Source organism: Pteropus medius, unplaced genomic scaffold (genome assembly GCF_902729225.1).
Source record: "Pteropus medius unplaced genomic scaffold, Ma_sr-lr_union100, whole genome shotgun sequence".
In the NCBI taxonomy this organism is placed as follows: domain Eukaryota; kingdom Metazoa; phylum Chordata; class Mammalia; order Chiroptera; family Pteropodidae; genus Pteropus; species Pteropus medius.
This window is the reverse complement of record NW_024354500.1, coordinates 14,486,395-14,509,889: the sequence shown is the minus strand read 5'-3', so window position 1 is coordinate 14,509,889 and position 23,495 is coordinate 14,486,395. Positions and strand designations below refer to the sequence as shown.

The 23,495-nt window shown below is 39.4% G+C and overlaps 1 protein-coding gene across 1 annotated transcript in view; it reads left to right on the top strand.

Annotated features, from left to right (window-relative positions):
- Positions 1-1,554: 1,554 nt before the first annotated feature.
- The window catches only part of SH3BGRL2 (SH3 domain binding glutamate rich protein like 2), a 52,455-nt gene continuing 30,514 nt past the window's right edge, over positions 1,555-23,495 (top strand). Inside the window, exon 1 of the mRNA XM_039852971.1 lies at positions 1,555-1,813. Coding sequence (XP_039708905.1) covers positions 1,769-1,813 — 45 coding nt within the window. The 5' untranslated portion in view covers positions 1,555-1,768. The remainder of the gene's footprint in view (positions 1,814-23,495) is intronic.

Sequence of the window (23,495 nt, the reverse complement as noted above, 5' to 3'; positions counted from 1 at the left end):
ATTCTACTCATCTTTAAAGTCTCTCCTAAAAGGTCACTCTTTCCCTCTCTTTCTTCTATATCCACACAACACTCTATTGGTACAGTGTTTCTTGTTCTGTTGCTATTTCTGTACCTTTTTCTTTTGCAGATAATAGGTGCTCTGCTGACTGAGAAAATGACTTATTCAACTTTCATTTACTTGGGTACCTTTCAGAGACTAGACTATGAGTCCCTATTTGTTGAGTTTAACTATATCTTCAACTGAATAATTTCAAAATGAAGAAAATGTTGATTTTTATAAAGTTGCATTTATACAGGAAACTAGTATCTACCTTTAAGAAAATTATGTTAAGTTTTATAAATATTCATTTCATAATATTCATATTATGGTAGCCAATTTAAAATACACTTGCAGAAAGATGGTAATTACAGAAAAACATATTTAAAATTATTGAATACTAAGAAGAAATAAGGCTCATTAAAGTTGTATCTCTTGTTATTGTATTAAAGTAAAAGGAAATACTACAGAAATGACAATAGGAAAGGTTATAAACTTGAAATAGTCAAGTTTTAAAAAGCAAATGCTCCAAAATGATTATTTGTGTAAGAGTTTTCCAAAAGCCAGAAACCTCATCATGTAATTTCTTTCTTTCTAGAACTATTAATTAACATTGTTCCCAGAACTCTGCTAAACTCCCCTGCTGAAAGGAAGAAAGTAAATACAGTACTGAAGGGAAAATTGGTTCATTTCCACGAAACTGTGAGAAGCTTGCTATTTTGTAACACAGAAGCACTTGCTAAAGAACAATTCCTAAACTATTAGCAACGACATAAAAGCTTCCTCTTGGGATACTACGCTGGAATGTGCAGCAGGACTGAAAAAAGCACAGATTTGGCTCAACTGTAAATATTAGGTGCAGAGGCAAAGCCATTGTGTGAGGTAGAGGGTGGGGTGGGTGGGGTCCCGATTCCCAAAGTTGATATAAGGATTCTGATTTCGCTCGGTATTTATTTTTACTGCAATTACAGTTTTGCTAAGAAAAATAAAGTATCAGTTGTGCTCTCATCTGGGTTTCTAATTTTCAATGTCTACAGAAAAAGAAAACCTCTCATTTATCTAAAAGAATCATCTTTCTCCAATCTCCACAGTCGCTGGGAAAAGAGAGGCGCGCCGTGCTCCACTGCCCGCCCAGGGAGAGCCGGACCCACCCCATCCCGCCGGCCACAGATCGCTGGGGCTCGCCCAACTCAGACGCCCCTAAGACGATCGTGTCTGTTGGCGTTTCTGGGTGGGGATGCTCCAAAACCAGAAAACCACAACGCAGAACCTAAGCTTGGACTTCGAACCAAGCCCTTTTGCCTAGTTTTCTTTTTCCTCGTCTCGCTGGCAACCTCGCCTCCCCTAGTCATAGCCTTTCCCCCTCCTCGGGCTCCCTTCCAGCCAGCCACCTGCGCGCGTACGGCATTGACGCGCAATAAGCAGGCAACCTGAAGGCGCTCAGTCCACCAGCTACTCCAGAGACCGACCGAAACTACAACTCCCATCATGCCCCGCGCCAGCTCCCCTCCCAACCCCCAATCCCCGCTTAGCCAACTCCCTCGGCCGGCGGCCGGGAGGCGCTGAGCTTTTATCGCGGACCCGGCGAGAGGGATCCAGATCCGGGCGATCTTACCCGAAGGGAGCGCTGTGCCCGGTGCGGCCGCTGTTCTCAGCTGAGTTCTGCCTCCGCGTCTGTGCCAGTCTAGAGCCGGCAGGGGCAGACGGTGCGTCCCAGCACGGCGAGAGGATGGTCATCCGCGTGTTCATCGCCTCCTCCTCCGGCTTCGTGGCGGTGAGCGCGGCGGGGACTAGCCGCGAGACGGGGTCGGGATCGAGTGTGCGGGGGTAGGGGGCGCCGGGCGCGTGTCCCGCGGGCGCCGCGCTGCGCTCGCCCTTGAGCGTCTCGGCGCGCCGCACGTCCGGCCGCGCGAGCCGGCGCCCGGCAGGTGATCCATCACACTTAGACAACAATGAAAAGGGCGGGAGCAAAGGTGGGTGGGGGACTCCGGGATCGCCCACAAGCCCACCCTGCGCCGCCCGAGAGCGAGACAGCTCGGGAACCCCCCAGCTCCAGTTGTGTGGCTTAGGAATTTGGGGAAGGGGTGGTCCAAGAACTTCGGGGGTTCCGCTTTCCTTGGTGTTAATGCTTCCCGATTTGGGACGTTCAGCCTGGTTATGTATGTTCGGGAGCCTTTTCGCGTGCTTGATTTGCTATCTTACCTCTTGAATGAAACAAATTTAAGTGGGAATTGCTCCCCACCCTCCCTTTCCCACCAACTATATTTCTTTAGTTTTATACCTGCCTGCGCTAAGAAAACGGTAAACCAGGTTTTTCCTGTCGTGCCAGGATTTTGTTTGCTTTGTCTTTTTAATTTTTTTTTTTTTTTTTTGCCTCCGGTTATATAAATATCTTTACATATTTATGTAAATGTTTGTGTTTAGTTTCCCCTTGTAATGTGGTTAAATTGATCTTTGGGGCATATAAAATTGTTGTCTCTTTGATTATTTTAACCCCCCACCCCTTTTTTTTGGTCGATATTCTTGAATGTTTTTAGGAAGAATTTTTTTTTTTTAGAGAGAAGTTAAATAGCTATATGTCAGACTTCAAGGAAAATTCAGAAGTATACTTGATAGCTAACTGAGTAAGACAGGTGGTGAAATGTTTTACATTAAGACTGGTTTCCTTAGCTAAGAGTTAAACTATAGTTTTAAGAGGCTCTTTAATGAGATATGTAATCAAATACATCAAAAAGTGTAATATGAATTGCTTAAAATTTGGTATGGCTGTTGCCTGCCCAGCAACTCAACTGTATCGTCCCCAAATTTGTTTCCGAAGCAGGTGGGATGGAGGATGGAATAAAATATTCTTTGTAAATCCTTATAAACCATTAAAGCTTTTTATTTAAAAAGAAATCAACACTGTAGTACAAAAAAAAAAAAAAAGCCTCTCTTTTGCATTAGGAACAATAGATGGAGAACACCAACTTATCTTTATATGCAGGCATGCTCTCCTCCCAGACCCCTGATAGTTTTGGTTACTTCTAGTTTTTTGTGGTTGCTTAGTCAACCTGCCTTTTATAGACTTCTCTACTGAAGCTACACTTCATGTGTTTGGAGACCCATACTGTTTTGTGGATTTTTTTCAAATGCATTCCTTCATGAGAATGCTACGAAGCTTTAGGTTTCACCACCAACTTACATGCTTCAATAATTGTTCCAGTAGCATTTTATTGATTGTGCAAGGGATGCTTTATATAAAGAAGTCTAGGCTGTACTGGACAAATCAGAGTCAAAACTTGAAGTAATTACTTGGCTTATCCTGTCAGTAGGTAGTATATCAAGTTAGTTCTGCAACCTTTCATCACTGTTTCCTCAATTCCATTAACAATTAGATGCCTTTTTAATTTTTAAATTTAATGTTATGTGTTTCGCATATGAAGCTAGGCTTAAGAGACGTGAGTTTATCTTCTGTAGAATGAAGGATGGTGGTGAATAACTCAGAATTGTGCTCTAGCTTTGACTTCATCAGTTGGGTAAATGCAGATGAATCCTCGTAACAGTTTCTTTTACTTTAACAATATATATTTTAGCTTTAAAATGAATTTGTTTTTTCCTTCAGTGTTTTACTGTGATTTCTCAGGTCTCTTCACTTCCCACCTGGTAGTGTGTGTTCTCACGTGGTTTGATCTGAGCTGGAAGACATACATTGTTATCACATACGTATAGCCTAGAAACACTAGGTACTTTAATGGACCCAATCTTTTCATGTCTCAATCAGTCCTCAGTCATTGAGTCTCTCCAATATCTCCTATATCAGTACAGTTTTTCTGTAATTATGTATTACATAAAGTATGGCAACTTTATGTTTACATGCAAGAATAATGATTTCCAAAAGATAATGAAACTGTTTAGGTCAACCGTTGGGCTGGGGAGGCTAATGGGTCTTATAGCATTAAGCTATATTAAGCTTTGGTGGCATAACCGTAATGTTTTCCTTTTATTAGTGTTGTCTTGACCATTGGCACTGTTTTTTTTTTTTGGTGATGAACCATGACCAGCCAGTGCATGGAAGAACAAATAATTTTATTCTCAAGTCAGTTTGATTTTAGCTGAAATTTATTAAACCTCAAGGAAAGAATGTGACTAGAATTTGACTTAGCTAAATAAGTCCCAGAATTTTCCAAAAAGGTGCTCTGTCTCAATCAGCAATAGATTAAAACAATCTATTTAGAGTAAAAGTCCTCATATCTTGTACTGATTTCCCTGAACTCTCTGGCTTCATCACAGAAGCTAGTAGTTGGAATAATTGACACCAAAGTGTGATTGCCCTTTTATCTACCCCAGCTCCAGGTAAAATCTGCTTTTACTAGGAAATGAAAGCGATGCCGCATTTTAATCTATGGATACCTGAAAAATCAGATTTGCTATGCAGCTGATAATGTTGCTGTCATTCATATTTTAGTGAAGGACATTTTATTTCAGTCTTAAGAAAATAGTACATTCATAGAAGTGCCATTTAATAATATAATTTATTCTGGTTGTACACTTGAAAGGGGAGGTCTCAGTAATTTTATCCAGGAAATGTATTAATATGAATTTTTAATTTAAAAATATTGAAATCAGTCAATTACTTCATTCATTCAATAAGTATTTTCTAAGTATTGGCTGCTTAGCCAGCTTTGTCCTTGGTTTTGTGGGGAACTGGAGGAAATTTGAGGGTGTGGTCTCTGTCCTTCAGAAATTCAGGTGAAGACCAGGTGGGGAGATAAGATAGGAAAAGTGAAACCACCAGTAATAAAGTATAGTCCAAGGACACATGCCACTTTCAGGAACATTCTTACCAGAGATAGAAATAATATAGGCAGCAGAGGGATGCATTGCAGGATGTCAGATAAGGAGGAAATGTGCCAGAAATCATGAAATATGCATGTGGGAGCCTTAGGCAGATGGCAAGGAAAGGGATTGAGTTAGATTTGGAGCCTGGGAGAGAGTGCATGAGCCCACCTTGTCGAGGCTGGAAAGGGAGGCACTTTGGGAGAGAGCAGGCAGGAGAGGTCCCTGTGGACTTCTTTTGAAGACAGGGTAGACTCTAAGTCCTTAAAAGAACCTCATGATAACAAACTCCACAGTGCTCAGCATTTCAGAGATGCCTTCTTCTGTATCTGCAGCTTGCATGCTCTCTAGAGGCTTTTGTCCCCAGGGAACAAAATGCTCTCTGGCAGGGAAGGACCCTCCTATGTGATTTCAGAAAATCTCCTCCCCACTTCCCTACTTACCTTGACTAAAATTTCTCAAAAAAAAAAAAAATAAACTCCTTCACTCTTCGTTAAAGTTCATGGGCTCAGTTTTTAGAACTGGAAGAAAACCTAAAGAGAATTCTAGTGAAGCCTAACTACCTCATTTCACATAGGAGGGCATAGAGATTCAGCGGTTTGCCCTGAGGTCATTTATGTCAGTGCAGAGCTGAGGGTTAAATGGAAGCCACCTCTCCTGACTCCTGAATGTATTTATTCATGCGTTCATTCAACAGTGCATTCATTCATGCATGGATTGATTCTTGCATTCATCAGTCATTGAAAATCTCTTAAATACAGGCTCTGTATTAAGTGCTGTTAGGTGCTAGGTATATGTGATGGTCAGGAGAACAGATTTAGACTCCAGCCTCATGGCAGATATCAGTGCTGAACTCTCAAAGAGTTGGAATGCAAACTGTTTAATCAAGGAGAATGAGGGACTGATGGGGCTTGAGGGATGTTTCCGTGGAGCAGGGTGATTTGAGCTAGATAGCTGTATATCCCCAGATGTTGGAGTGGGACCTTCACTGGGAGCAAAAGTTACAGAGAAATTGGAAGCAAATTGGAATATGTGGAGCTGTGCCCAGGGCTGCAACTATGATCAAGTAAGGGTGAGGCTGGCCAGAGAACACATAGGAATTATGCTCTTTGTAACTGTAGAAGGCATACCCAACTGCGTTGCATGACATAACTATTTTAAACATGCAGTGAACAGTTAAGCAGTTACATCTTCACAGAATGTATTCCGTGAAACTTTACTGTGTGATGATGCCTCTAAAAGGAGTTCAAGGCAATTAAAGTCAGGATGTGACCATGTTAACAGATTGGGCATTACTTCCTAAGTGATTCTAATGCCAGAAAGAGCTAGTGAGGGTAAGCCTGGGCTCATTAGCATCTTTAACTCATTGAGTCTTCAGAGTCACATGGCAAGGCAGTTACTTATTCCCATTTTACAGATGAAGAGGTTGAATTTAACTGACCTGATGAAATCATATGCAGTAGATGGTGAGACTGAGTCAAACTCTGGAAGGCTGCTGACTTCAAAGCTTCTAGAGCAGAAGTACACTGGGCACTGTGGCACAACAGTACTAGAAACGTTCAATATCCTGCAATGGGCTGGACAGTCCCCTGTATGAACCACCTCATGCAAAATGCGAGTGGTACTCCTGATGAGAACCACTGGTGAAGGGCATTGGCAAGGGAGGGTGTGGAGTGAGGTTAGGGAAGGGGTGGGAGCATACATGAAATGATTAGGGGAAGAAGAAATAAGTTGCTGGCACAAGGACGAGAATGTGATTGTAAGGGGCCATCAGGCAGGGAAGGCACGTGCATTAGTTTCCTAAGAGCTGCCATTAAAGTACCAAAAACTGAGGGTGAGGGGTAGGGTGATTAAACAACAGAAACTTGTCTCACAGTTCTGCTAGAAGTGGAGATCAGGATGTCAATAAGGTTGCTACTTCCTGAGCGCTGTGCTGGAGACTCTTGTTCCATACCTCTCCTATCTTCTCATGGTTTGCTAGCAATTTTTGGGGTTCCTTGGTATGTAGATATGTCACCTTGATATCTGCTTATACGTTCACATGATATATGATTTCATCAGGTCATTTAACTTCAGCCTCTTCATCTGTAAAAGGGGAATAAATATCTTGTTGTGTGTGTATCTGTCGCTATGTCCAAATTTCTCTTTTTTTTTTATAAGGACACAGTCATATTGAATTAGTGCCTACCCTATGGACCTCATCTTAACTTGATCATCTATGAAGACCCTATCTCCAAATAAAGTCACATTTATAATTACTGGAAGTTAGGACTTTAGTATCTTTTGGGGACACAATTTGACTCATAACAGCATGCAATATGAAAGTTGAAATAGAAAGACTAATTGATGTATTTCCGCCTTTAATTGGAGAGACTATGGGCAAATTTCCTGTATCTTAAAGGCAACAGCTAGATATATGGAATTATATAGAATTGTAGCCAATATATAAGGTTTGTTGCTAGAAAGAGAGATTTTTCAATATCCCAAATAAAACCCTGACCTCAGTTTTTCTAGTTCATTTTACTATTCCCCAAATTTGATATTTTCTATTCTACAATGATATTTTAAACTTGTAAATATAGATGTAATCAAGGTCATGGTTCCTTTATGAAACTAGGGGTTTTTCACCCATCTGTTTTAGGACATTTTCAATAAACATTTCTATCTATTTGAGGAAATGAAATTTTGACAAATATTTATAATATGAAGTATAAGGTGGTTTCCACATTGCAGGAATGTAAGAATTCCTGAGCATTTATTTTTTTATGTTTTTCAACTTTTTTGATCAAAAATAGAAAAGGAAAACAACTATAGTGGGAAAAAGAAACCTCAACAATTCCATAGGAAGTAGTGTGAGATACTAACTCTAAAAAAATTTCTTCTTTAGATCTTTTAATGTTTAATTTATAACAAGTTCAAGAATGAATTTTTTTCGGCAAAGTTAGAAACAAGTGACAGAATAGAAAAAGTCTAGCTTCTTAATGAATTTTTCACTTTAAAAAATAAAAATTAGCATGACTTACTGATCATTATATATGAAAGTTTAAGATACTTCATTTTGAAATGCAGATTTTAAGAAAATAGGATGAAGAAATTATTGTTTAGTTGCTAAATGTCAATTTTTTAAAAAAGTTACTCTCCAAACTCTAAACTCAGAACGAAACCTTTTTAGGTTTCAGCAATTTTCCAGCAGGAATTACTCTAATCTGTGTTGTTGTAGATGCAGAGTTAGTAGATACATTAGTTGTTCTGAGTTAAATTACATTCCTGTATTCATTATTTTTCTGTGATTAATTTTTGTTACATTGTTTATTCATTATGCAAAAAAGAACTTTAGCTTCTATATTAGAAATTTAGTGAATTTTTAAATATGGAATGGCAAATGCTTATTAATATTTGAGGGAATTTTTTTACTTCTGATTATGTACAATTGTCTTTTGGGTCCTCTCTGTAGATGTAGCTCAAAAATATGTCATTGAACCTTTCAGCTGAGTGGTTTTTTAGACCTGTAGCGATCAGTATGTACCATTGCCTAGTTTTTGAGGGGTGGTGGTGTGGCTGGTAAAGGCAGGGGTGGGGAGAGGAGTTGGACGTTGGTAGCCTATAACAGCCACATGCAACTGAGCAATCTAGTTTAAGGCAGTGTAGTTTCTCTTTTTCTTTAGTAGGCTTATCTGAGTTTATCAGCCAGCACTGGCTAGTTACTCAAGAACTAGACTATGGTAATTTAAAGCCAGTGTTGTCATGTCTTTTATGTTTGATTGTTCTTTTCTCAAACTGAAAAACAAATCAACCTAGGGAAAGCACTTAATTGAATGTTTCCCTTTTGGACTCATGACAGCTTTGCTATAGGACCGAAAGCTGAACTAGATGCAGGCAGATGGGGGCCCTCTTTACCTACTAACCCAGGTACTTTTAGGCTGGTCAAGCCCCTGAGAAACTCTAGAACAATCTGATTAGTCCCCTGAATCTGGTTCCCTCTGTTACCGTTGACAGCCTATTTATTCCTGAGAGGACCTGACAGAACCACAAAGGGGGTTTCCTGGAACTGACCCCTAAAAGTGGAAGGGCAGGGTGCGGTATACATCAGGGTGTGTCTGCTTTGCTATGAGACCTTTGTGGGCTTTCTGCCAATATTGCTTCAGAGCTCCAGAAACCGGAAATGGAACATTGGCTGTCACTGAGGGTAGAGGGTTCTAAGTACTTCAGGATGCGTTTTCCATTTCCTGCTGGTGATGGCCCAGATTTGCAAATGGCTTTTTTTCATCTTGGATCTAGTGGCTCTGGGGGTGGAGGGCTGATGAGAATGAGAGAGACCCAATTAGGTGACTTGCTTGACAGGTCAGTTTAGTGATATTTGTTCAATATAAATAGAGTTAAAGTTATCAGCTATCGTTGTCAATATTAAAAGAACAAAACAAAGCAAAACAAACACACAAAAGTAACAATAACCAACATAGCTTTTGAGTGGTTTGCTTTCCTTCTGTGGTTGGTAGGGAGTAAGAATATGGTCTTCATTTATGACATTCCCATGTGGATTGAAGCTTGCTGGTTTTCTGCTTTAGTAATTATATTCATTAGGACAGTTCCTTTGAATGGGAATTGGTCACTTCTATGAGACTAGACCCCCAGTTGATAGGAGTTTGGGGTTACACTGTGCTTTTATGATAAACTACTTATTAGCCACAGTAGGTGTTTGGGTTGACTATCTTCTGATTTATTTAATTCTGGAGTTAATTTATATTTAACTCAAGCACCTACTTCTGCCCCATCTATGGATTATCTATCATTGGAGGGCAGTATAGACTCATGATTAAGGCAGGGCTGAGTCCAAATCCTAGCTCTACCATTGGTAGGGATGTGGCCTTAGGCAGGTAACCTTAGCATCTTCATTTGTAAAAATGGAATAAGAATGGTACTTTCTGTGTACAATTACTATGAGCAGTGAATGAATGAAGTATTCCACATAAGATATTTAGCAGAGTGCCAGTATTTAGTAAGTACTAGTGTATATTATCTATTATTTCTATTATATCATCATCATCAGCAGCAATAGTACTAATAACAGTAATAAAAAAATAAAAATTATAACCTAGGATCAGATTAGATCTTTAATCATCAAAATACCATGTATAGTACATAGTACTTACTAAGCTGAGGGTGCATGCTGGTATACTTTTTAGATTTTTTAGTAAATTTTAGTAAATTTAAGTATAGAGATTTTTCATCTGAAATTTGAATTAATAAGAACATTATTGAGGTTATTCCCCAAACCACTTAATTAATCTGTAATTTTTGAACATTTTATAGATCTACAACATGTTGTGCATGAGTTACTAAACCACATTTATTCCCTGCCTACAAAGTGCTTACTACTATGCAAATAGATACTATTCTTTGCTGTTCATAGTACATGATTTCAGGAGTCTTTTTTTATTTTCAGCTTCCTATATTTGGCAAGTGGTAACTGCTTGGAGAGCTGGGAGGGGAGTTTTGGAGCCTCATGTGATTGACTGATGATGTCTGCTCTGGCACCGAAGGAAGCGGGGACCAGGGCTTATGCCACGAATTTGCAAGTCCTGTCTTAGACTCTGTGCAATCGAACTCTTTCAGATTTGTGTAACTAAATGTAGACTATTTTGAGTCTGTAAGAGGGAAGAAAAATATGAGACATCAAGTTGAATTGATGGATACTGTTCTCTGCAAATGTCTCACCTCAAATTTGGGGGTGGGGGGAAGGTGGTGGAGAAGGGCCCGGATTTCTGTGTTTAGTGAAGATCAGTGGTACTTCCCAGAAAAGACAGTGATTATCCTGACTGTGAAATTGAATGCTGAATGTTGATGCTTGTGACGCATAGGTGTGGTGCTTTCAAATCTGGCAGAAGGGCAGGTAGATAGTGGTAAAACAGATAAGGGGCTTTGTGGGAAAAGGTGGTAGAGACAGGAGAGGGAGAAAGACACTGGAATAAGTGGACTCTAGGATATGCCTGTCCACTGTGCTGTGAGCCTCATAGCTTTGAAAGGTTAGGTTCAGATGAACCATGAGTGTTTATCTATGCCCAGCAATGTGATAGGATTTTTTTCTGCAGGTTATTTAATCCTTACAATAACCCTACAAACTATAGTTCATTATAGCTGTTTTACAGATGAGAATATTGAGGTATAGGGTGATTAAGTAATATGCCTAGGATCATTAACCTCAGTGGATCCAGATTTCAACCCCTGTCTTCTGATTGTATGTTCAGTATTTTTTTTTATTACCTTGCATTGTCTACTAGAAGAGCCCATGATTGGAAACCAATGAGAATCTGGGTCATGCTGACCCAGAAAGCTGGCTAGGTTAACAGTGTGTGAGCTCAAGTTAAAGAAAGGGGAGGTTCAGGACTTCTAAAGAGCAGTTCGGGGAGTCCACACTCAGCTGCTGAACAAGTAATTTTTGGCACAGTGTCCTCAGACAAGTGAAAGCAGTGGCTTCGCTCCTGCAGAGACTAATAAAAGCTATAAGGAGTATGGGTTAAAATAGAAAGCTAATATGTCATCATCATCATCATCATCATCATCATCATCATCATAACTATCATCACACCATGTGCAGGAAGTACTCAGGGCTTTGTGTTTGTTATTTATATTCCTTAAAGTAATTCAACATTGTAGCTATTCATTCTCTGTTTCTCTCTTTCTCTCTCTCTCTCTCCCCTTCCCTTCTCCCCTCCCCACCTTCTTCCTCTCTTCTACTCTCTCTAATAGAATAGGAAACTACTGAAGTTTAGAAACTTTAAATAACCTGCCTTGTCATAGAATCCAGAAGGTCCAGACACCCCAATCTGTGCCATCCTGTTTCCTAATGGCCATGTGCCAGAGGAAGGAATCTGAGATTAAAGAAAAATTAGAATAGGGCAGTGCCCTGAAGGGACTGTTGAATGTTTCGTTGGATGTCCTGAAACCAGATGTAAGATTTGCTTCAAATATGATTCTATTGCTTTCTGTGATAAAGTTGAGTAGAACTGACTTGATGTGTTGAATTGGAGGGAGCAGGATGGGGCGGGAGGGTAATATGGGAGAAAGAAAGGTTGGCCAGATGATTGGAACCCAGGGTTAGAGTCAAGGATGCAGGTGTTTAATCTCCTGTGACCTTTTGGGCAATGTGAGATCTACTGGGACAAATGGTGGTGGTGGAAATGTGTACCCTTGTTCTTTACATCCTGAGTCCTGGGTTCCTGGGAGATATTTTCTCATGGGCTGATTATTTCATGTTTTCTATCCTGCAAATAAAGTATCCTTTTGGATGGAAAGAGTTTATCTGTATTGCAGTCAACTGGGGGAGTTCAATGCAAGAGTGAGTAGAAAGTGGGAGGCCAGAGTCAGTGCTATTGGTGGTTGAAGGGAAGAAGGGCTTGTAGGAGTACAGGCATCTGCTGTGTGTAAAGGGAAATGTGATCAACACACACAGGAAGGCAGGAGGGGCCCACAGGAGTGGGTATGCAAAGCCGCTATTCACACACTGTACACAGATCAGATTATTTACTTGTAATTTACTGAGAAAGTCTCACATACCTGGTAGATAGAAAAAATTGTGTGATGTAAGCAAAGTGATATGTGGAAAGAATGTGGATTTTAGGAAAGACCTGGGTTCCTAATGGCTCTGGTACCCTAACCATCAGCACGGCTTAGCAAATCTTTTAACTTTTCTGGATCTCTGCACCCCCATTTGTAAAGTTGTTGAAGCTTAATGAAATGCCAGCCATTAATAATGAGTTTCATTTAAATTTAATCTACCAATAATTCTTTGGTCTTTCGTGAATTCTTAACTTTAAATCAGTTATTAAAATTTCATTAAGGAAAAAATTATTCTTATTATTGGACAATAGGTCCTGAGTTTGATGGAATGCATTTAAAGGAAGACCTGAAACTGACATTGTTTATTAGGATTAGAGAAGGCTAGTGGTCATGGTCTGGTTGCAGTGGCTGGAATCCCTTTGTTTTTGACTTAACACAGTGTTAAAAATTTTTTTGAGCCAAGATTTTAAAGACTGGGAGATGTCTCTCTCTCTCTCTCTCTCTCTCTCTCTCTCTCTCTCTCTCACACACACACACACACACACACACACACACACACACACAATCTGGACTTCCCACTCTTCTTGAGACATCTGAACATCTCTTGACCCCAGCGCCTCACTCCGTCATGGCATGTATCCGTCAGAGCTGATTAGTGGTATTCATCCAGGCATGTACCCTTGTGGTCTCCATAGCTCCCCACCACTCCCACCATCTTCTCAACTCTGAGCCATTTGTTGAGCTTGTGCTGTTCTTTTTATAATAGAAAGTATTTCTTGGCATCTATTTCTGTCAAAAGTGGGAAACCACAAGATTATATTGAGAGGGTTGGCTTCGTTCCTGTATGTTAACTGCCTGGCTGCTGTGGGCATTTGAATGTTTGACTCTGTGGAAATTAATTATTATGGGGCATAAAAAGTGTCCATTTTCCATCCATGCTTGGTACTAGCCTCCTAGTCACTCTGTAAACTCAGAATTGCTGCTTGAGGTCATTGTTTTCTGGGACAGAACTTCCTTGAAAAGCTTAAAAATGAAGTCGATCATACCCTAAGTCAGGGTTTATCACCAGCATCACTTCTGACATATTGGGCTAAATAACTCTTTGTTGTGGGAGTTGTCCTGTGTATTGTAGTCACAGAGCAGCATATCTGATCCCCACCCCAATTGTGACAACCAAAAAACACCTCTAGACATTCTTTAATGTTCCCTGAGCAGCAAAATCACCCCTGATTCAGAACCCCAGCTCTAATCTGTAGTACCAGAGAAAATGCTCACATTATGAGAAGACTCCGATTGCTTTAAAACTGTAAACTGAAGACGCCATTTAATTCATCTTCCTCTTCTGTTGAGGTGTAGAGCTGTTAAATGATTACTCTACTTGTCCTGATACTACTAGAACTGTGTATTGTGCATCTACAATAATGCTTTGGGAGCTAGGAGACTTGGAGCGTGGTTCAGGTGATGCCACTTAATCAGTTTTGTGTCTTTGGACAAGAAACTTAGTTTCTCTGGGCTTCAGGTTTCTCATTGTGTTGTTTTTGTTGTTTTCTGATTGAGATATGATTCATATGCCATGAAGTTCACTCTTTTCAATTATATGTTTCAATGGCTTTTAGTATATTCACTGTGTTGTGCATCCATAACTATTATCTAATTCCAGAACTTGTCATCACCCCAAAAAGAAACCCCAAGTCCATTAGTGGCCACTCTCCATTCCTTCCTCCCTACAACCCCTAGCAACGACTAATCTACTTTCTGTCTCTATGGATTTGTGTATTCTGGACATTTGTTATAAATGGAGTCATGCAATATGTGATCTTTTGGGTACTCTTCTTTCACTTTCGGAGTTTATGTACTTTGTTTCTTCTTATGGATGAATAGTATTTCATTGTATAAATATACTAAATTCATTCATCAGTTAATGAATATTTAGGTGGTTTCTACTTTTCGGCTATTATAAATAATGCTGCTGTGAACATTTGTGTACAAGTTTTTGTGACCATATGTTTTCATTTCTCTTGGGTATATACATAGGAGTAGAATTGATGGTTCAAGTGGTAACTTTATGTTTAACTTTTGAGGAACTGCCAAATTGTTTTCTAAAGGAGCTATTCCATTTTACATTTTCACAGCAGTGTATGACAGTTCCAGTTCCTCTACATCCTCATCAACACTTGTTATTATCTGTCTTTTTGATTATAGCCATTTTAGTGGATGTGCAGTGATATCTCAGTGTGGTTTTGACTTGCATTTTCCTAATGTTGCTTTTTAAAAACTGATGTAGATCCTTTTTTAAAAGAGCTCTTAAAGCTCTAAATTTTTAATTTTTTTCTTCTATTTCACACATAAGTCAGATGAGTAACACAGAATTACGTCTTCAGGGGATATATATTTTTGAAATTAATTGAGTTAATCAGTTCTCATATATTTATGTAACCTTGCACTGCCCAGTCAGTGTTCACTATGTTTAGGATACAGAATGAGTATATGGCATGATTCTAACCGCGCCCCCTACCCCCCACCAAATAACTCATAATCTTACTGGGGAGCAAAGATGAACACAGAAAACAGAGAACAACATAGAGTCATATGGAATGTAATGCTAAAATTATCTATCCTGTAGGTAAGTCTCAAGGGCAGGTGTATTTATTTGAATGAGGGCAAATAAAGTCATATTCAGAGCTAGACAGAAAAGTAGCATCCCTTGAGTTGAGAAGGTGGCTGTTTTTAAGATTCTAGAAAATTTCACTTAAATAAAAGCCTCTACTAGGAAATTAAATGACTTTTTTTCTCCAAATATTTTGTATGAGCTTGTGAACTGGAACAGATGTCATTCTCCCTGTTCTTTTTGTCAGAGATATTAATTTGATTTGTATATTCATGCAGCCCTTTGTGTTTTAGACTAGATGACTCTTCTTCCATTGCTATGTATTTCCTGCAGTGAGAGAGCAAGACAAACGGTTGCTCTATAGTTAGTTCCACAGTGATATTTTAATAGTGAGCTTGGTTCAAGAGATAATTAACAGGAATGAGATGATTAATAATTCACCTTTTGAATTCTTTTTCCATTAAAGGGGGAGAAAGCCTCATCCTTTTAAAAGATTAAATCTGTGTGTTAGGTTCAGAAAGCTTAGAAAAACCTCAGTGACCCCTGAGAGCTTGTAGATTCAAGGCCTAAATTTTTGGCCTAGCATTTTGGGCCCTCTGTGATTTGTTTCTGATCTCCCTTTGCAGCATCTTTTCTCACTGCTCTTTGGACTACCAGATAAATACACCAGGCTTTTTACTCTCTGCCTTCTGTGCCTTTTCTCATGCCATTTTCTTTGCCTTGACTATGCTCACCCTGCCTTGGGACTAGTAAGAGTCCCCTCTTTTAGTTGAAGCCAGTGCCAATAAGATTTCCCAATGAAGCATTCTCCATGCCTCTCTCTTCCTCCTTTGTCCTCACTGGAAGGACTCTTGCTTCCCTGGCCCTCTGTGGCACAGCCTGTGAATTGCTCTCTTACAGCCTCAATACATTTCACCCTTGGTTATTATTTTGTGCTCAGGTTGTTTGAACTACAAGTTCTAAGTTCTTTGAGATCAGAGACTGCTCTATTCACCTTTTTATTCCCCCGACTTTCCTATTAGAAATTTGGCATGTAGTATTTATTAAACGAATGGAAAAGAAATATTGTTTCAGTAGCTTCTGCATCAGTATAAAGCTAATCAAGAGTTCATGACCATGCCAGAGTAGGACTGAAGTAGAGTGTGCAGATGGAAGTGTGCTTTCAAAAGCATAAACACAGTGAGGGACATGATTTATTTTATTGCTTCTTAAATAAGTAGCATGAAGAATCTATGATATTAGAGATAATTTTATTATAGTATTACTTTTCTTATCCAGATATCAGAATTCTAGAACCCCCGTGTTGAATGAAGCTGGAGAACTGGAAAGAAGCAGAGGCCACTGGAAGGCAATTGACTGTTCTACATTCTGCAGGGTAGCAGGCTGCCCTTCACAGCCTTACCCAGACAAACGTGAATGAAATAGGCCTCAGCAATCTTTGGTCCCGCTGAGGGAGTAAGTAACAAGAGGAAGTTCCGAGAGATGACAAGTGCTTTCTGAAGGTGGAAATGGAGAATTTCAGAAGCACAGCTTTGGCCATTTGCTCTAAAGTAAAACAGCAGGCTTGTATACACAAGTGAACTCCGAGAATGTCAGTGTCCTTATCAAAGTACAATAATGGATCATGATTATGATTCTTAGTCCAGAACAGATTAAATCAGGTTTGGCATATTTTGGTTTGATGTACACTGCTGAATAATGCAGGAACACGTGGTATGTTTTAGAAAAATTTCTAAACTAAAAATAGTTTAAAACCAAATAATAAGAGATTGTGTTAAAGGGGTAAGCTTCAATTATACAGAAAACCTCAGTTTCCAATTCCAAGAGAAAGTAATTTATTTGCTTCTGACTGTCCCCATGTTGCAGTTCCTCTTTTGCCTCCCATTTTCCTTTCTTTCTACCTTCCAATATTATAATTGTAGACTCTTTTTTCCTCCTCTTCATAGGAGCTGTTTATTTTATAGTCCTTTTTTAACATATATGTCTGATGTCTTGCTTTTGTTCTTTGCTTACACATTACTGTAGCTCTGCAGCGCTCCCCACATACCTTCCCCACAGAGTACCCGCCTTTTGGCTGCTCTAACCCTGTAGGTACTCCTGTGTTACTGTCAGTTTCATGTGGAATTACTTGTTGGCAAGCCCTATGTTCCCCACACACCCCTCTATTAGACTATGCACTGCATCAGTTTAGAGGCCTTCTTATGCTATCTCCATTTCTCTGATTCCTAGGGCAGTGTCTAGCACATTGAAAGGTCTTCGCAAGGCCTTGTAAAAACCTATTGCGTAAATGATGGCTCCTTGACGTTTTAAAGAGTTTGACTTTTCTTTGTGCTGGCCCTCTGTGCCTTCTCTCTCTAATTCTCCTTAGTTAATTTCTCCACTTACTCTTTTGAGTCAAGATGTAATGCGGAATCATATGCCTGAAGATATAGAGAAATTTGAGGTGGAGATACCAGAATTTGGAGGCATGCTTTAAAACTCACTTTACCTTATCTGGAATGTGGGAATTAGGCTCATCTGTTGGAAGGAGGAGTGCCTGTGGAGATTTGAGAAACCTGCGAAAGCTCTCAGTGACAGTTGTATAAGACTGAAACAGAATTAAGTGTCCATCTGAAGTTAAATAGTTGGAATTTTCAGCAGACAAGGCACTCTGGCATTTCTCGGTTACCACAGGGCAGAGAAAGCTGATGACATGGCCAACCCAAGATGGGGCACGTCCATAGAATGCAGTTAAGAGCATCCGCACTTCCTCTTAGAGGTATCAATTTGTGCCTACTATGAAAATATGAACTAATTATATAATCCCTTGTAAAATGTAATTGTGAAAATGATATGCTATCCGAAGAATTATTTTTTAATTGTAAATAGAAGTAGTTTCTAGATCATCTTATAGGATCTCTTTTCACACATCTGAGGATAGATTGATGTAGAAATGAGAATAACATATTCCAAACACACTATGTTACAGAGCAGCATCTCCGGCCATTGATAAAGGCACGGCTCTTGGCTGAAGTCCTGTATTCTTGCCTGTGGAAAATACTATGCTCAGCAGGATTTCCTCCTTACTGCAGAGGATTTTGACTATTATAGCAAGTTTTGCTAAAACAGCTTTTCTGCAAAGTATCCTGTAATTAACAGGAAACGTGTATGAATAGTTATATATAATTTTCATAGTGGCATCTTAAATTCATATTTTATACTTGGCTGACTTTTTTCCTTATGGAAGTAGGCATGTAATCTTGACCAGGAATGTAAAAACTATAAAATCAAACCACCCACATCTTTTATTCCATGTTTTTGCTAATGTTTTATTATAGCTTCACCTTGCTAAGTATTAAATTGTGTTTTTTTTTTGAATGCCGAATAAAAATAGTTTAATATCTGTGTTGATGGAGAAATTACTTAGAGTCATTTATATTTCATCAAGCAGGTGGGAAAGGAGACAAATCAGCTGACAGGTATGTGATGAGCAGCTCCTCTGAAGCTGCCTTTCTGAGCCCCTTGAGGGATGCAGATGTGATACACACATGGTCGTCATCCTCCAGAGGAATTTATAGTTAAGTTGGAGAAGGAGGCACAGATACACACAACTGTTATTAAACAGTGCCAGGCTATATATCATTAAATGCTGGGTTGGTGGCAACCATGGATATAATGGGAGTTTAGTGAGGATCTGGGAGGGCAGTGGTTGGTATAAGTCAGGGTTTCTCAATATTGGCACCTACTATTGATGTTTTGGGATAGATAATTTTTTGTTGTAGGCGGCTATCCTATACATCATAGGGTATTTAGCAGAATCCCTAGCCCCTGCCCACTAGATGCCAATTGTGACAACCAAAGATGTCTCCAGACATTGACAGATGCCCCCTGAGAGGGCAAAATCACCCCCAGTTGGGAACCACTGGGTAGGCATGAGTGAGCGCAGTGTGGGCTTGGGGCTGAGCTGTGAAGTATATATAGAACTTAGATAGGAAGTATAGACAATATGGAGATGATTTTAGTTGAGAGGAACCATTACATAAAGACCTAGTCAGTTTCTACATCAGTCAGTCCTAGAGAAGTGCTACTCAAAGTGTGATCTGTGGACCAAACTCTTTTACCGATGTAAGTACTGCAATTGAGGGTAAACATTTATAGCAAGTTTACAAAGTAATTTTAGGATTCTATTTTCTATGTTTTTGGAATTTCATTTTTCTAGACATTTTCTGAAAGTATCAATTCATGATAGACTGGAACATTAAAACAAGAACAACAGCAAACTGGTCTGTTACCACTGATATTTTGAAAAGCATGGAGGCTGTGACCAGACTGGATTTAGGGTGCACGGTGGAGAATTAAGATGGGCTAGGTATGGCCCAGATGGACCATGAAGTCAGACTGGTTTCTGAGATCTCACAGGGTGCCTCACACATCTTAGGCCTGGTACTCAGTAAGTATTTCAAGATGAATGCTTAGCAAGCCTCAAAGCAGAGCATAATGAACCTAGGAGTAGAGAGGGGAAATCCAGTGGAGATTTTTGAGATGGGAGTGACTTTTAAAAGAGTATGTTAATATCATTTACTCTGTCTCTGGTTTCAGGCTTTCAGTCATCTGATTGTCCCCAGTTAGAAACCTTTTCTAATTGCTTACCCTTGGACTATAATTTTGAACTGATAATTGCCCAGTTGAAACTTTAATTTGTACATTTTAGACCTGTGTTCAAATTACATGTGCCTTTCCTCCTTCAGATTTGTAAACACTTTAATGTCTTTGGCCCAAAGTAATTTTTGTGATTATTTGGCAAAGCTTATAGCTGTTGCTTAAAGAAATAAAGTAGAGTGCATTTTAGTTCATTTGCATTTTCTGTGAGTGAAGAAAGGTTTGTGCCCTTGGCACTGTTTTTATAGTGGTGTTGGTGGTCTGTGCCTCTCTACTCATAATTGGGATTCCTGTTTGGGTCCATGGATGGCATTACTGTGAAGTTGTGGAGGCTGACTGCTTAACCTATGGCCATAGGCCTGTGCTCTTGTCTTCTCTAGAAGCTTTGAAGAACTTTGCTGAAATTCCACCTGCCACTTTTCTTTCTTTGAACATATTAAACACACCTATTTTGTATTCCATATCTGATAATTTCAGTATCTGAAGTGTTTGTGTGGTTTTTTTCCTCCCTTCTGTTTTTGCAGCTGGGGCATGATGCATTGTGTGTTTCCTGGAATGCTTAATTTTTTAATATTAACTGCTTCCTTGCTAATATCTTGAAATGAATTGCTTGAAATAATACATGGAACTTAAGACTTTGTCTTTTCATTTGGGATGATATTAATGGGACAAGAATTATTGGTTTTCTAACTCCTAATTGTAAATCATGCGGCAAAATGGAGACATGGATATTGGGATGCTTGTTAGGAGATCTAGATTCTAGTCCTGACTCTTGCTACTTAACAGACCTTTTGTTTCAGTTTTATCATTTTCTCAAAAGAGTAGTTTTTTTAGGTCATTGAATAGTTGTAGGATAAATGACTTATTTCAGGATCACAGTCCAGGCATTGGCGATTTCATGTGCATTGTTTCTGCAACTTCATTGTTTGCCAAGGTAGTATACAAGGTATGTTAAAGTCAAAGAGGTATAGCATTTGTTCCCTGCCCTCCAGAATTTAAAATTACTTGACTAAACAAGACCCAGTAGCTCTTAGACACAAGTTGGATATAAGTAGCATGTTCTTTGGAAGTTCAGTGGAAATGGAGAATATTCTGGACTGGGAGTACTATGTGAGAGGTGGGCTCTAAGTTGGGCCTTGTAGAAAAAGGAGGACTTAAATTTTGAAAAGTCAGGTGGGTATTCAAGGCAAGGGAAATAAGGGTCAGTCACTGTGCTGAAGAAGTAAATGTAGGGAAAAGAGGTGGGAGATTACACAGAGAAGTTGGTAACACAAAAGCTAATCCCACACCCCTTAAGCTATATCCCTAATACCACCTTCCTCCTCACTCTAATCCTACACAACCACTAATCTACTTTCTGTCTGTAGATTGGCCTATTCTCTGGACATTTTATGTAAATGGAATTATACAATACAGGCCCTTTATGACTAGCTTCTTTCACTTCAGCATGTTTTCAAGGTTCACCCATATTGTGGCATGTATCAATACTGTATTCATTTTTATAGCTACATAGTATTCCATTAAATGGATATGAAATCAAATTCTTGAGCCTCACTCAAGTGTTACTGTATCAGAAACTTTGGAAGTGACCTCCTTCCCCCATTCTGTGTTTTGACAAGCCCAGATCCATTCAGAGTGAATGAGAGAGGGGCATGAAGCTGGAGAGGTGGGCCTTATGAGCCTTGGCACAGATTTTTGCCTTCATTTCAAGGATAGTGGGAGGTTACTGAAAGCTTTTAAACAGTGATGTGAAACCATAAGGCTTACACTTTTAAAAAAAATCATTTTAGCTTTTCTGTGAAAAGTGGTTTTGGGGGATGCTGGCTAAAAGATATAGGAAGCTGTAGACTAGAGATGATGGCTTGGCGTGGGCTAATGGGAATGAAAATGGAGAGAGAAACATGGATGAGTTCAAGAAAATTTTTTTAAGTAAAAAGTTGATATTTCATAGCTTAATGATTAATTAAATTATCAGGGAGAGTCAAAGATGAAATCCAGGTTTTTGAGTTGGGCAGGCGAGTGGGTGGTGGTACCATCACTAAGATCTTATGAATCTTCTGGCTTTCTAATATGTGGGTAAATTTTATTCACCCATTCCTCCTCCTAGAAGCTTCTATTTCAGGCAACCCCAAGAGACAACATTGAATGATATTTGTGTATTTACTATGTGGAAAATACTCTTGAGAGACATGCCACACACATCTGGAACCACAAGTAACATTAATATTAATATGTGTAACTATATAAACAATATATATCCATGAGAAGGTGAAAAATAAAGGTATAACCAGAGTATTTGGACTCAGGTATGTATGTAGAAGTCTTTTCAAGCAAGGTGAATTTATGTAATTTAGAGAGAGGAAATGGAGTGTTCGATGAGAGGAGAGAAGAGATTTGAAGTCATAGTCACTTCTGAAAGGGCTTACGATGTGAGCTCAGGTGCTCTGGCTGAAGTGGGTATGATCCAGTATACCCCAAGATTCCAGGATTCTGAAGGTGAAGTGGAAACAGGGTATGGCTAGTGAAAGGCCTGGAAATCTAGGAGTAGGAGACTGTGGAACTATCTCTGTGTGTGTGTGTGTGTGTGTGTGTGTGTGTATAAATTATCAAGGTGCCAATGAGGAATTGTAAAATTCTGAAAAGGTAGTGATATGTGCTTGAAGAACATTCTTGGCTGCTTTTAGATGGGAGTGGGTAGGACAGTAAAATTCCTAGAGGTATGGCTAGCAGTGGGATCAGAACTGTAGAAATGGGGTAGGGGGTGTAGTAATATGCAAGATAAGTGGAGGAGTAGAATTTTCAGGACTTGGCAGCTGAAGGAAAGTGTGAAAACAAAAGAAAAAAGATGACTTCGTGGTTTCTAAGAAACAAAGAGGATATGACTTTTGTAGCTCATGATGGAGGAGTTGTAGTAAGAGGAGAGCTGTGAAAGACACTGATTTTAGTTAACATGAACAAGTAATTACAGTTGACCATTAAACAATAGGGGTATAACCTGTGAGCCCACTTATATGCAAATTTTTTTCAATAAATACTGTAAATGCCTTTTCTCATCCTTACAATTTTCTTAATAACATTTTCTCTCTTTGTTTAAATCAAGTTTTATAGTTCAAGCATTGTCAGTGTTTTGACTTGACTCTATAACTCACAGCTTTCTTGGGGCAAGCTGAAGTAAGGCAGGGGCAGGTATGTACACCCTATGCCTAGCACAGTGCCTAGTACCTTCTAGGTCCTTAAAATATCCTTGTGGAATGAACAAATGGGTAAATCAGTGAAGGAATGGAAAAAGAGAAACCAGATTTGTCATGGAGTTGTAGTGGTTCCAGGTATCCCCAGTGACAAGCAGTACTCCTGCTAAAGAACAGAAAAGCTGATGAGGTTTGTGGCCTTAGAATAAAAATTACTCCAACAATAATAGTAATTTTTATTACTATTCAGAGTTCTTTCAGCATGCCATGCACTAAGAACTCCGAGTATTATGCCAGTTAATTTTCATCACCACCCTTTGAACTGAATTATGATTTGCATTATACCGATGAGAAAACTGAGGCTTTATAGAATAACTTGCCTGAAGTGATCCATCTCTTTCTGACTCTCCAGGACTAGAACATGAAGCTAACTGGTCCAGATGATGATCAGTTCACTCCCCTTGGCATCATTATCAAAGTGTTCTAACCATCATGAAAAAGTCGCAGAGAACCAGAGCTCCTCATAGACCTGAGTCAAGCTTGCAGTGGCCAGACCTACCTCTCCACCAAATCTACATCATCTGGTTCAGTGCTACCAAACCGAGCACAGGAGAGGCTCCCGTCATCAAGTTTAATAACATACACATGTG